The following is a 15,620-nucleotide window of genomic DNA, read 5'->3' on the forward strand; positions in this document are numbered from 1 at the left end:
AGGAGATTTACAAGTATCTTCTTTCAACCATGGCCATAATCCATTCTCTTTACAGATCTGATTTAACCTGTCCTGTACTTCACTGGACAGGTATGCACTGATGGAGATGGATCTAGATGCCCCTGATTTACTAATGGGGATGCTTTCTAATGTTCATTTGAAAAGATGTAAGAACCCATTATTTCACCCTACTGTCTCCTGGTTTACTTCTTCCTCTTCTATATATTTTCATATCTTCAAAATCTTGGATTTAACATGGTGAAGAGGTTCTACTAGAGTTTGCAGAAAAAGTGAAATCGATGAAGGAATCTGGACCGAAAGCAGAGGTGGTTTGGTCCGACTTTAGCCAAAGATTGTTTTATCAGTAATTGATCAAATATTAATATATTTATTAATATTTGATCAATTACTCTATAGTAAATATAATAAATTTTATTATAGAAATAATATACTCAATTCAATTTATCTCGTTCTTTACAATTATTTGTTATTGTATTAATTATATTTAAATGACTATCAGATTCTAATTTTTGGTTTTGAAATTCAACTAAAGTATAATTCATGTCATGTTCGAATTTCAATAATACAGGATCTAAATTAATCTCGATATGGAATTGATCAATTTATATTTGTGAACAACATTGGATTAATCCCCCTGTAAAACTAAAACTAAAACAAACCATTCAATGTAACAAAAATTAAGAATATATTTCAAGGAACATAACAATAATGCCATTTATATAGGGAACAATAACCACTGCATCTAAAACACTTTCTCCTAGTTGACCGGCCATCGGCCGGCGAGATCCAATGATCAATCTAAGTTTCATCAACCCAAATTCTGGAATTTTGACAGACAATTACAGAGAACCCCCTCCCCTTTTCTTTTTCTTCAACTATCTTTTTTATTTATATTTTTTGAAGCTTCTTACCCTTAACGAGAGGGTTAGCTTTGGCGATTTGTTCCTTTCCCATCCCTTTGAAATCAAAAGTACAAGCATGTTGTTCAGGGTACCTATGAATCCCGCAAAACACCATCCCACAGCTGCACTTGAACCCCGCGAGGCCCACGCGTTTCTTGCAACTCAAGCACCTGTTCGGCCTGACCTGAACCGTCTCTTCCACCACGGGCGTTTGCTTTGTTTCCGCCGCTGGTTCCTCCTCCGCCACTGCTAAGGATAGCGATGACGTTGACTCGGTCGATGAATGTGATGGAAACGAAGAAGAAGAAGACGCCGTCGAAGGAACGAAAGCTTGATTAAAGGCTTGTTTGGCATAGGAAGATTGTCGTTCTTTGAGCTGAAGATCCCGATAACATTTAGAACAAAGATTCTGAGTGGTTGGGCTTCCAAAACATCCGCAGTTGTTTGCACATAATTGCGGAGCTTGACATCTCTGTTCTTCCGCCATATCTTTTCAATCTCCTGAAAGAAAGAAAGAAAGAAAAGATTTGATAAAGGGAAAACAAATAAAAAGCCACAGATTCGAAACAAAGGAACCCAAAAAGATGGACAGAAAAATCACATGAGACGAGCGATTCAGAGGAAAATACAAAACCGAAATCTTCTTATAATCACAAGGGAAAGAAGAAAGGAATCGCTCTTTTTTTGTGGGGTAAGAAAAGAAAGAAAGGAGAGGGGGGATTTGGGCCAAGATTCCACACACTTCTTTTTCTCTTCCAATAAATATTACGCGTTAAAATTAACTTTTACCAGAAAAAAAATCAAATTAAAACAGCCACAATTTCGGGTGATATAATTATAATTACTACTTAGCCCTTAAACTACGTTACTTCTGTCCTCTCTTTTGTTTTTTAATATATGAAAATGCATTTTTTATACTTAATTGGGAGTGCCAAATCAAAACATTATGACGTAATGTTGCTCTAGAAGTGGGTCCGTTTTCATCTCGTAATAAATTGATACGATAATGACAATGGAGAAATTTCATTTTAATGGGCATTCCATGTTTGTATTTTGTTAATAAATATTGATTAATTCAATATTATTAAATTTTTTATATTCAATGTTTTTGTTATAATTTAATAATATTAAATCATGCTTGATATTGTCGAATAGCGAAGAACGGGGTAAGAGAAGATGTGTAATTTTGGGTTGTCTAGGAAAGATGAACTAATATACGGTTAAAATAAAGTGTGACCGGATACATTATAAAATATTTAATAAATTCGATTTAGAGTTATCAAAAATATTGAGTAATAATAATGTTGTAAGTGAATCATGAAGAAATATTAAAAAATTTGGCAACCGATAAATTTAGTTTGTTGGTATATATCGATACAAATAAAAATATATCGATACATAAAAATATAACAGGTAAAAATATGACAAAACCGGTTATATTATGACAAAACCGGTAAAGCGCTACCGGATATGTTGAAAGTATCTATTCTATTGAAATAAGTATCGACACTTTTGGAATTTAAAATAAAAGCAGTAATAGCGCCTATAAAGTGTCGATACAAATAAAAATGTATCGATCTATAACAATATAACATGTAAAAATATGACATGACCGGTTATGTTATATTTTGTAATATTTTAGGCGTTTACCTAATATGTTATAATAACAAATTAAGTAATTAACCTATTGTATTATATAAGCGCTACCTATTACGTTGTATAAACGCTATTTATTATGTTATTGTGCTTGATAATATTTTTGATTAAATGATATAACATAATCGATTTATATTTTAACCGATTACTTATTTAATCATAATATATTTTTTTAACTGTTTTTTACAGTAGAATTTCCGTAATTTTCAGCCAAAGAGAAAAAAATCAAAATCTTTTTTCCAATTCTCATCCGGATACGTGTTTGGACTAGCAATGTCCAGCGCCGTAAAACCCACTCTAGCCCAGACATCCTCAACAGATTACCATAAATATACTCTTGTTTTCAAAAGATTATCGATGACTTTATCAGCTAAAAATATCAGGTGCGTGTTTAAATTTATATCATTTTTTTAAATAGGCTTTTTAATTATTCATGTTATTAACGGTATTATTTAAAGTGTTCGGATTGTAGTGACTGTTAAATTCTATCATTAAATGACACGTTTTATGTTTTGATAATTTTAAAAAATTATTTAAAATAAAAAAATTATATATATTTAACAAAATCTCAAAATTTTTGAAAAACTTCAAAAACACCTCAAAACTTTGAAAACTCCAATTTTAATCCCTAAACCCACTCCAATCATTTTCGTTTGACGTCAATCGAACCTCCACCTTATGACAAGCCAAACCCGATCATAAACGCCACGTGTCCGACGAAGGAAACAACAAAACTGTGGCCCAAAATCACGTCTCCTATGAACTCAAACATCTAAATTTACAAACCCTAAAACCACAACATCCAAGCAATCCAATGACATGCACGAAGGCAAGAGATACGACGACTGGCCAAGGAGATAACAAAGGCGACATCAAAGATGGCGCATGACCGGCAAGAGAGGTTAGGGATAAAGTTAGGGTTGTGGTTTTTTAAGAGATTTTGGGAATTTTATTTTGTAATTTTAAAAGATTAGAGTTTTTATAAATATAATATTTAAAAAAATTACAATAACGTAACACATATCACTTAACGGAACTTTTTAACGGTTGATACATCTCGAACACTTAATATGATTAAATGTAGCGTTAGACAATTAGATGATTCAAAAAAAAATTAACATCAAAAAAAATTTAACACATTTTTTTTAAAATAATATAATTTAAATATTTATTTTATAATTAAACCTTTCCAAGTACTAACAATGACCCTTAAGCTTTAAGTCGCGCTACAATTACTTGGTGGTCGCGCAGGCAAGAAGTTGTAAAATGTTCGGAAAATAAACATGACAGCTAGTTGAAGTCGTAACACTAAAACTCATTGAGTTTAGACTTTTAGGTGCAAATTGCGAACGAGTCAAAATTTTAGGTTCTTTTATTATTTAAGACCACATATGACGTGGTGAATCAAGTCCATCTAATAATTTTTCTTATTTCAAGGTCGGTAGGATATATTTCAACAGCTTATCATCAGAAACAGCATACTCGAGAAATTTTAAAGCACACTGACTGGAATGCTAAATAATTCAGAATTCACGAAACATGACAGAATAATTCAAGTAATGTGATAACATGAAAAGATTGGAAGTACTATAATCTAAGAAAATGTGAGTTTTACAACTATGAAAACAAGCTGTCCATGGTGTGCCTGCCTCTCTCCTATTCGAGCATGAGGCAACCCAAAGGTTGGTTCATCGGAAAAGATAAAACTGAAGCCTCTATTTCGTTACGGCAACAATATATGCATTCCAAGCATCCTCTTGAGGGAAAGTTTTTACCTCTTCATACTTCAAATCTCGGGCAATTCCAAATCCCTCTGTGCATCTGTTTTCATTAGTGTCTGGCATCTTTCGAAGCCAGAAATGGACCGATGGAAATCCGGCCTCTTCTAAACAGTCTCTAATCTCCGGCAACGACCACCTGGACATTTAAACCGCTATGCTATCAAATCCAAAGGGAAGTTTTTGAACTGAAAGGAGAAACCTGACAGTAACGTGGCATCATAAACTAGAAAATACAATGGGGGTTTAACAGAACTTACAGCCTCCAACTGTATGAAAATGCATGGCGAAGTTTCTTCTGCTGCTTTTGAAGATGAAAGTGGAGACTGATCCTTGTTTTGCGTTCGATGATGTCAAATTCAGCTTGCTCCCAAGTATACTGCACACATTGCATTAAATGTTACAGTATGGATATCATAACATGAGATGTCCGTATTGGTGGCTTGCACTTATGAAGAAAACGAAAATAAACCAGAAATTGAAGCAAAATAAAACTTTTGTTACGCCTGGGGGAAGTTAAACCCTCTAAACCTGAATGTACCACGGAAAGGCAGACCGAATGTATACAACTTTTTATGTGAAATCCCTAAACAGTACTTTGCATTAACATGGTTGTATGGGCAGAATAACTATACCGTAAAATTGGGAAATCTCCTTTGAAGTCTTAAGGACTGCTCGGACGATGTTCCACCATATAAATCCATCACGAATATACCACCCTTTTTAGACAAGGCTTCAAGAACATGCTTGAAATACAAAACAAGTTCCGCACGTTTATGAAGACAACAACAGCTGTAATTAAAAGCACATATAATGTCTCTTGCAGGTCTTTTAGCATCCGCCTTAATGGACTCTTCATTCATCGAAACAGTAGAACCCTCAAGCATGTTATGTTCTGTTGTAGCAATCTTGGAATCATAATCACCTTCCTCCAGCTGAATGTTCCTTATCAGTTCTTGGGCCTCGAAGCCGATTAATCTTGCCTCTCGAGGATTCAGTACATTCCCATGAAAGAGGGATATTCTGTAATACCCGTCAGCCCCAACTTTGTTGATGTTGTTCTCCAGGCACCACTGCAATGCCTCAAGGTCAAGATCCAATCCTACAGCTGTCCGTCTAGGATCACTTCGAAGCCACTCTGTACTGTCAAGCAGAGTATTCTCAATACTTACTATTTTGCACTTTGCAATGTGAATTAATAACCATACTAGAGAGAGAACCAAGAGAATAGACAACATCAGTTTTGAGTTGCTACGAATGACCAGACAGATTATCAAATATATAGGCAATCGAAGTTACTGTTTCACTAATTAACCAAACTATATCATCCATATATCGCAACTTATTACATAGGGTAAAAAACAACTATCTGAAGTAAAGATCCCCAACCCAGAGGCACTTCAGAAAGCAGTCTTGCCTGTGCCTTATACCCAAACATAAACCATAGAGACAGTAACCTGTTTTACCATTGCATTTACTTAAAACATATATGGTTTGATGACATTCCAGCGGCATAAGCTCAGATTCAAAATTTATGAAGCAAGAACATTTACAAAATGAAAAAAAAAAAAATTCAACAACAAAACTAGAGGTGACATGCATGAAGAATCTAATGGCGGCCTTGAAGACATACCTAAGAAGTGCAGTGCCACAGAAATCTTCTTGAAGATGCAAAGGCAATCTTCCACCCACATACATCAAAAAGAACTTCTGCAAATAGCTTATATCTCCTTTTGGTGACTGCATTCAACTAACAATTACTATTTTGATAAAAATATATATAATTAGTAACAAACATAAAATAATTAGAAAGAACCAATCTTTACACTACCTAAGACATTAATAAGCTACTCTGCATGGAATTCCCCGACTAATGCAAGACAATACTTTTTTCTTTGGATTTTACAAACTAAAACTGGCAAGGAAAAAAAAACCTAAACTTTTCTAATCTGCCCACTTCTAATATTCAATGAGCAATTATAATATAAAACGAAAAAAAAAACTCCGTGGGGTGATTATAACCTGTACTGATTGTTGGTAAAGAAGGAACTTTGATGGCATTTCAATTGACGGATTAGGGTCATTTTCTTCATCCTCTTCCTCTGGGTCTTCATCTTGTTCTTCTTGATGTTCTTCAGAATCTTGAGGAGGCTGTTGAAAACTGGAGCTTTCATCTTCGTAATCGTCATCATGTTGGACGGTGTAATAAGAGGCTGCACCTCTATGACTTGTTCTTTGTTGGTGCCTTTGTTTCTTGTCTCTCTTCCCCATTCTTTGCGTTTTTTCACGCTCTCTTTCTCCGCCGCCAAGCTAACAGCTTAAACCCCGCGCCATCATCAGTCCACCCCCAACTAGCAGCTTGAAGGAAAACGGGCTATGTAGCGTTAAGAATATCGATAAACTAAGCCCGTTTATTAATCAAAATTTCAGGGTAAACTATCTATTTACTTATTCATTTCAATTTTATTCAACCAATAAATTTATAAATATAAAAAAAGTTATTTATAATAATTTTATTAAATTTATATTTGATATATATTACATTATGCCATCAAAAATTTTATAAATATTAAAAAAATGAGAAACTTTAATATTTTATATTCTTCTAGATGTGTATATATTTTATAATTATGTAATACTTATATTTTAGTATATATGTAAATAAATAATTATTAATTAAAAATAAAATAAAGCAATATATTTTATAAAATTATTATCTATAACTTTACTTTAATATATTTTATAAAATTATTATTTATAACTTTACAAAATATAATTATTATTTATAACTTTACTTAAATATATTTTATAATATTTAAAAAATAAAATTTAAGTTATTTTTTTGACATAATGATGATATTTTAATCTAATTATAATATAGAGTAGATTGTAGATTATTTCTCAATTACAAGTTGAGCTCAAATTTTAAGGGTTGGATTTTTATTTACCTTTTACTAAAATAATGGTCACTTTTCATCCACAGTATCTAATAAAATATATAACAAAAATATATAAAAAAGTCAAAATGATATTATTAGTTTAAATATTTAAAATTATAAAATAACATATAATTCATAAATATTAAAATTTATAATTAATTTTATAACATAACATAAAAATCTAAAAAATATTATAAACACTAATTTTATGTATTTAATTATGTTATAGATTTAGATTTTTTATGTCATTATTTTTAAAAGAATATTAGTGATAAACTATTCTAATTTAATTTTAAAAGAAGTTGAAGGTTATAGGTTATATTTTTTTAATTCATGATATTTAATAAAACATACATTGGATTTTCGTCAAAAGGGGTGACCTAAAGATTGTATTTTCAAACCGTCGATAGTGACGATAATCGATATCGATCGATGACGAAAATAGTGAGTGGTGACCAGCGACGATAGACTTTGATCGAATTCATAAGTTAAATTGATATTTTATTTAAAATTTAGGGATCAAAAATAATATTTCATCTAAAATCAAGAATCAAATTAATATTTAATCAAAAAATTAAATATTAAATTAAAAATTAACTTATTTGACTAACATACCATGTTATTAAATTTATTAGAATTAACAACTTAATAACCCAAAAAAATAACCATCTATAATGAAAATGACCAAACTTTAATAATTTAATAATGTAACTAATCAAAAAGTATATATATATATATATATATATATATATATATATATATATATATATATATATATATATTAAATTTGATGAATAAACATATATAAATATGAAATGAAGTGGTCAGTTCTATAATTTATTCAAAGAAGTAATTTAAAAATGTTATAATATAATATTTTATATGATTTAATGGTAAAAAAATTAAACTTTTTTATAATATTGAACATCAAGCTTAAACTATGGGGATCTGTCTCTCTCAACTAAGTCGATCACCTCAGGCAGAGGGTCATTATATACTACCATTCTAATGGGATTTCCTCGAGCCATTGCTGCCAGCTTGTCTGCAACCATATTGGTCCTCCGATGGGTATAAATAACTCTTATCTCCCAATCTTTAAGGAGCAAATCTAGAATTAGCTTAACAATGGTACAGTCTTCTTTTTCCACAAGCTGTATTATTGATTAAATTCACAGCCGTCCTACAGTCGGATTCTGCCTCTACCTTCCGAAAGCTCATGTTCCAAGCAATCAGTAAGATATCATGGAGAGCCCATAACTCCGCGTTTAAAGCAGTGCAGATGCTTATACTTCTTGAAAAACCCCGAATCCAATTACCTTGATGATCGCACAACACTCCTCCTGTGGTTGTCGTTCCCGTCGCACCTCTCATGGCCCCATCAGCATTTGTTTTAACCTAGGTCTGATCAGGTTTTCTCCAGTGGTCATTATCCTTGTTCGAATTCCTTCCCCCAGGTTTATTCACCACCGTTGTTATAATACCCTCTTTAAACCGAAAACACTAAACTAAGAAGTCATCTTGCTCCACAAATTATTATCCGTCAGCATGCATCATCGTCGCTTCCATAAACTCCAACAAATAATAACAAAAAGCAGGCTCCAGTCACGATCATTAAAAGAAAAGTTACCCCTACCTTGAGCGTTAGTGATGAGCCACTCATGGGTAGGTATAAGCATAAAATTTCTTTGCTTATCAGCTTGGATTAGCTTCCTCCAAATATCAGCAGCAAAAGGGCAATGGCGAAGAACATGGCTTATATCCTCATCTCATTACTGGCATAACTCGTATCTTGTAGATGATGCAATGTGTCTACGAAACCTTTCCTCGTTTGTTAACAACCTCACATGCAAGACCACCTAAATGAATACCTTTAACCTCTATGGGGTGTTTAGTTTCCTGACAAAGCTCCTTTGCTCTTCATTGTTCGCATCCACTTGATTGTCCAAGAACATATAGGCCGACTTAATTGAGAAATTATGGCTAGCCTCCTATCTCCACCTGGGCACGTAGTCACCAGGACCTGCATTGGGCGGATTAATAACAGTAATATTGTTACACACTAGTTCAGGCAAAACAATATTTAAAACAGGACAGTTTCACTCTCTAGTGGCCATAGAGTGAGACATAGTACAGACATTCACTGATTGCGGATTTGGATCGGAACGAAAGTAATGAGCTAGTGGTTCGAGTCCATCAATCCAATTATCGTACCAAAAATTTGAAATAGAGCCATTCCGGATATTCCAAAAGATACTATAACGCAAATCTTCCCAAACACAACTCAGTCCCTTCCATAGCCTTGAGCTTCTTTTCCTACCGATTGTTTCTGATAAGTGAGCATTCCGTTGGTATTTACTGTTCATTGTCCTAACCCACAACTTGTCAGCTCCTTCAATCAACTGCGTCCCTATCTCCATTAGGAAGGCTTGATTTTGTTGACTCAAATCTTTGAAGCCTAAACCTCCTTCCTTTATCTGAAGTTTAACGATCTCTCATTTAATTAAAACCAAATTGTTAGCCCCCCCATTAGTATTCCACACAAAATTACGGATTAACTTCTCTAAGCTCTGACAAATTTCTTTTGGAAGCCAAGTAGCCTGTATAGCATAGGACGGGATAGCTTGTAAAACAGCCTTCGCAAGGGTGTTTCGTCCCGCTAAGGATAAAGATTTGGCAGCCCAACCAGACAGCCTCTGTTCCACTTTTTCAATAAGGTATCTATAAGTATCTTTAGTCACTCTATTATGTAGCAACGGTACCTCTAAGTACTTTCCTAAGTTAAACACGACTTCAAATCCGAGACCTTGAGTAACTGAAATCCTTACGTTATCACAACAATTCTTAGAGAAAAGAATCTTTGTTTTCTCATTGCTAACACGGTGGCTCGAACACGCACAAAACCGTTATATTACCTCTTTGATGACCATCGCTTGCTCAATTGAATCTTAGAAAAGAATTAAATTATCCGCAAAGAACAAGTGTGATATCCTTGAGCCGTTGCGGGAGAGATGAATCTGTTTCCAAGCTCCTTCCTTCACACGTTTATTAATAGCATCAGAAAGACGCTCCATACACAGAACGAATAAGTATGGTGAAAGGGGATCTCCTTGACGGATAGGGGATTGAATCCTTCTTGACACATTCTCATTCCAAAGAACCTTAGTGGATACCGTCTTAACACAACACATAATTCACCCAATAAATTTGTTAGGCAGTCCCAAATCAATGATCGTTTCTTTAATAAAATCTCATTCCAACCGGTCATAAGCTTTCGTCAAATCCACTTTGATTGCCATCCAATCTTTAGCTCCATACTTGATATCCATCGAGTGAATCACTTCTTGTGCAAGAATTATATTGTTCGTGATATGTCTTCTAGGAACGAAGCTCGATTGATTAAGAGAGACCCAGTCTGGTAGGAATGATTTTAGCCAATTGAGTAACAGTTTAGTGATTATTTTGTAAGGTACCGTACATAAATTTATTGGTCTGAATTGAGAGATTTTTTTTCAGGATTTTCCATCTTCAGAATCACAACGAGCAGGGTCTTATTCGCCTCCTCATGTAGAATACCATGTTAAAAAAATCTGCCACAAAATGAAATAAATTATCGGCCAACACACTCCATTTTTTTAACCCTTTTTGGTAACCTGATATGTCAGGAGACTTTAAAGGATCCATCATAAACAGAGCTTGCCTCACCTCCTCAGGCTAACTTCACGCACCAGTACCTTGAGGCGATCCCTCTCAAAATGTTTAAAGCCTTCCGAAAACTCATTTGAAATAGTTCAGCGAGCTTTGGAAGTAAATAGACTCTGAAAAAACTATCTGCATGGTTTCGAAGTGCCTCAGGGTCATTTCACCATCTATCATCTTCAATTTAGAGCATACGAATAGAGTTATGGTGTCTTCTATTCAAGGTCATGGAATGAAAATACCGAGTGCTGCGGTCGCTATTAGCAATCCACTAATTTCTAGAATTTTTGCACCAAAATTTTTCTTCCTGATCAAGTACCAAATCAAGCTCTTTTTTTAGTGTTTCCTCCAAATCCATCAATAATGGAGAGTCTGTACTTTCAAGAGCCATCTCGATACCTCAGATTTGAGCGAGAAGGAGTGTCTTTCTTCTACCAATGTGGCCGAAAACCTCCCTATTCCATTAACGGCAATCCCTTTGCAAGCTCAGCATATTATCAAACATTAGAGCATTCTTGTTCCAAGAATTTTCCAAGAATTCCCCAAAATTCGGATGTTCATTCCAAGCAACTAAAAACCGGAAAAGATGGCTATCACTTCTCGCTTTCATCATGTCCGTAGTAAGCATAATTGGTTTATGGTCTAAGCCTATCCTCTGGAGATGAATAACCTCAGTTGTACTGGCACTTTCAGACCAACTCGCGTTATATAAGCATCGATCTAGCCGTTGAAACAAATATCCACATTGCCACGTAAAGTGGGGGCCGTTAAACCCCATATCCGCAAAGCCTAAGCTGAATAAGAAATCACAGAATTTAGGACAAATTCCTGACCTTTTTAGCGAACCTCTTTTCCTCTTCATAGTGCTAAAAATGGCGTTAAAATCTTCGCTAAGGACCTGATGAGCATTTGACTTCGATTCTAAGGATTTGATCTGCTCCCAGATTCGGCTTCGCTTACGACTATCCAGACTAGCATAAAAAAAAGTTATGAAGAATTTTCTTTTTCTATCTAGATCAACACAGTAGCCATGTATGAACTGGTTCGAGAAAACAAGAATATCAACTGAAACTGCATTCTTACTATCACAACCGTTCTTTCGGGAGGCCCGAAATTGAGTTCCGACTTAGTAAAATAGGAGTCGTTACCGATCATTTATTTTAAAGTAAATGGGTTGATCGGATACCTTATTTCTTACCTGATATACGTCTTACCAAAGATGTGTCGGATTCGGGAGTTTGTTACAGTCAAAGAATGATTAGCACCATTGAACTGCCCTTTCGATACTACGTAGTTTCCAGTTATCTTTAATTAAGAAAATTAAAAGTTTAAATTAAAAGATAAAATAACAATCTCAACTACTTACCTCTGATCGATTGGATACCTTTAAAGAATAAAAATGTCAGAAGAGGAAAAAACGTAAATGAATAAAATAAAAACAAATATAATAAAACAAACATAAAAAAAATGAAAAAATGAAGAAAAGTAAATAAATGAAATAAAAAAACTAAAGAAAAAAATAAATAGATAAATAAATAAGATAAAGAAAATAAAGGCAAAAATGACAAAATGAATATATACATATAAATGCAAGAAAGAAAGAAATGAATAATAAATTAAAAAGCAAAATAAAATAAGGAGAATAAATAAAATGAATGTACATATAAATAAAATGTAAAAAATAATAATAAAAATAAATTAAAAAATAAAAGATAAAAGATAAAAAACAATAAAACATATAAACTATAATAATAATAATGAAGTATAATAGTAATAATAAATAAATGAAAAAAATAAAAAGAAAAAGAAAATAAAATAAAATAAAAAGAAGTATAAAAAATAAAAATATATAAGTAAATATATATGTATAAAATGAAATAAAAATGATGTATAAAAATACATAATAGAATAAAATATAAAGAATAATAATAATGAAAATATAATTAAACATATATAATAGTAGGGGATTAAATTAAAACAGAAGCAAAATTAAGAGGTAAATTGAAAAGAAAATTGAGGATTAAATTCGATTTGGGGCAAAATCAAACATTTTAAAAATGGGGGGACTGAATGGAAAATTTCCCATTTTATTTTAAAAACACGGGGATATGCTCGGGTCATGGGTCGGTTCGGGTTGGGGTATATAAGTCAATTTTTTTAAAAAAAAATCTCATTTTCTCACTTCTCCAAAACCGAATACCCCCTCCCTTTAAATGTTTCTCTGCAATGTTCTTCCCTTCGAAGAACAAGGGCCGATTTTCTAGATTCCGGCGGTTGCGCTGCCTTGCCGGCCGTCGTTCATCGGCGGTGATATTTTGTTTTTTTTTCCAAAGATTTTGAAAGTTTTTTAAATATGGTTTTCAAAAATCAAAGAATTTTTTTTAACAATGAGCCTCGGGGGAAAGATCTACGAACGAATATATCAAGAACGCCCCCGTTCATTGACTAAAAACATTCTTTTCTTTTTATTTTCTTTCGAATTAAAACACATTAAAAGGATAAAAAAACAACATGCAAACCAACAAGTCGAGAAGGTATGAGAAATTTCACCTTTCTTTCTTTCGACAAACGCTACAAATGCTTCGAATCCTTCTTGTGTATTTCGTAGTATTTTTTATGCCTAACCTCGTATGTAAAACCTCTGTGTTATTGTGTGTGATTTACATAATATTTATAGCCCAAAGAATGGTTATTTTTAGAGTTTAAATCTGAGTAAAACACTGATGCTTTTGTGTGTTTCCTTGCGTGGCATTGGTGAGAGCCGAGAAAACCAGCGACAATTGCGTATGAGGCATGGGGACTTCAGACGAGGGAGCTTGCGATGCTGGGGCTTGCTAGGTTCTGGAAACCCTAGCCCTGATTTGGGTTGAGGACTTGGATCGGGTCTCGGGTTGCTCCTGGTAGACCGGGTCACGTGTTTCTGGAGTGTTCTACTGATGGGCTCGTGTAGTGTTGGTTCTGGGCCACTTGTTTAAGCTTGAAAATGTAATAACATAATGCAAATATATGTATATTATAAAATATAATACATAACTATATTATATATAGTATAATGATTTTAATTGAATAGAAATGATCAAAATTTGGTGTCTTCAGCTGCCCCTCTTTGCTCATTATCGTGTAACGAAAATAGAGCAAAGATTAAAAGACACAAATTTTGTCCATATCGAATATCCTTTGTCGTAGAGTTGAAATCCGATGTTGAAACTGGTTTGTCAATTTAAATCACGGAATGACTCCCTCGTCGTGAGGTTGAGTTAAAACTGAAAAATCTGAGCACGAAATCATTCGTCGTGAAGTTGAAATCAAACTCAAAGCTTTGGAAAGTATCCCCTGAATCGTCTTGTAGCTCAAGATGCTTCGTCATGAAGCTAAAACTTGACCTAAAGACTTCGGTGTTGTTGTGTTGCAGATGACTCCTTAGTGGTGAAGTTGGGTCAATCTGTTAGGGTACGATACCCTTTGTTGTGAAGTCAGAATCGTATATAGCCCCTTCGTTGTGAAGTTAACCCTTGGAATTGGATATCCTTCATCGTGAAGTTGAACTCCAATGTAAGTTGCGTTGTTTCGAGGCCAATATCCTTCGCTACGAAGTTGAAATTGACTCTGAAACTGGAAAGTTTGTTGACAGACACTCTTTTGAGTTGGATATCCTTCGTCGTCAAGTTGAAATCCAATCTAAAAATTGATGTTGCTTGTGTGTACGATATCTTTCGTCGTGAAGTTGAAATCGTGGATGGCCCTTTCGCTGTGAAGTTGAGCCTCGAATTAGATATCCTTTGTCGTGAAGTTGAAATCCAATCTTATGTAAGTTGTATTGTTTCGAGTCCAATAACCTTCGCCATGAAGTTGAAATTGGCTCTGAATGAAACTGGAAAGCCCCTTCGCTGTGAAGTTGAGCTTTGAATTGGATATCATTCGTTGTGAAATTGAAATCCAATGCTGGAGTTGGCACGATATCCTTCGTTGTGAAATTGAAATCGTGGATTTATAGGTACGATATCCTCCCTCATGGAGTTGAAATCGTGGATGACCCTTTCGTCGCGAAGTTGAGCCTTGAATTAGATGTCCTTCGTCGTGAAGTTGAAATCCAATCTTGAGAAAGTTGGTTTTGAGTTGGATATCCTCCATCGTGAAGTTGAAATACACTCTCAAACAAATTGTGTCTCTTCGAGTCCAATATTATTCGCTGTGAAGTTGAAATTGACTCAAGCTAGAACCTGCAAAGTGATGCATATATGTGATGTTATGGATGCAATGCTCTTAGGTATGCCTAAATTGCCTATGCAACATATGTTATTTTGGGATCTGGAGAGGAATATCGATCTCCGATTGCCTATCTGGAATCGTGCTTTTAGAATCTTGAAGCTCTGATTCCTGATCTTGAATTCTTCAATGTTCAAACCTGATGTGCACATTTTATTTTTTCCTTGAGTTGGGAATGCTTCTCGACCATCTCAAGTATGTGCAAGAGCCTTGATCGGCTTCCGTGTACCTATACTTTTCAATAAATCTTTGTACATTAATATACGATTATCATTTGCAGAAGTAAATAAATCATTAGGTTTAAGTTCAATCCAAGATGCTCAACAGGAATTGATTTAGAGAAAATATAGTCTTTATTCATA

At 33.9% G+C, this 15,620-nt stretch overlaps 2 protein-coding genes across 2 annotated transcripts; both read right to left on the reverse strand.

Moving 5' to 3' along the window:
* Window positions 1–682: 682 nt before the first annotated feature.
* LOC120179526 (zinc finger A20 and AN1 domain-containing stress-associated protein 3-like) lies at window positions 683–1,672 on the reverse strand. The gene is made up of 2 exons (XM_039185106.1): window positions 1,525–1,672; window positions 683–1,424 (listed from the first exon to the last, which is right to left on the reverse strand). Exon 2 carries the CDS (start codon window positions 1,408–1,410, stop codon window positions 910–912), a length of 501 nt encoding a protein of 166 aa, XP_039041037.1. The 5' UTR covers window positions 1,411–1,424; window positions 1,525–1,672; the 3' UTR covers window positions 683–909.
* A 2,375-nt stretch (window positions 1,673–4,047) lies between these two features.
* Window positions 4,048–6,720, reverse strand: LOC120179976. Its single transcript, XM_039185421.1, has 5 exons — window positions 6,380–6,720; window positions 5,991–6,097; window positions 4,993–5,500; window positions 4,618–4,736; window positions 4,048–4,496 (listed from the first exon to the last, which is right to left on the reverse strand). The coding sequence occupies exons 1-5, from the start codon at window positions 6,626–6,628 to the stop codon at window positions 4,295–4,297; spliced, it is 1,185 nt and encodes a 394-aa protein (XP_039041352.1). The 5' UTR covers window positions 6,629–6,720; the 3' UTR covers window positions 4,048–4,294.
* Window positions 6,721–15,620: the final 8,900 nt, after the last annotated feature.

Source organism: Hibiscus syriacus, unplaced genomic scaffold (assembly GCF_006381635.1).
Source record: "Hibiscus syriacus cultivar Baekdansim isolate YM2019G1 unplaced genomic scaffold, ASM638163v2 tig00003715_pilon, whole genome shotgun sequence".
Classification (NCBI taxonomy): Eukaryota; Viridiplantae; Streptophyta; class Magnoliopsida; order Malvales; family Malvaceae; genus Hibiscus; species Hibiscus syriacus.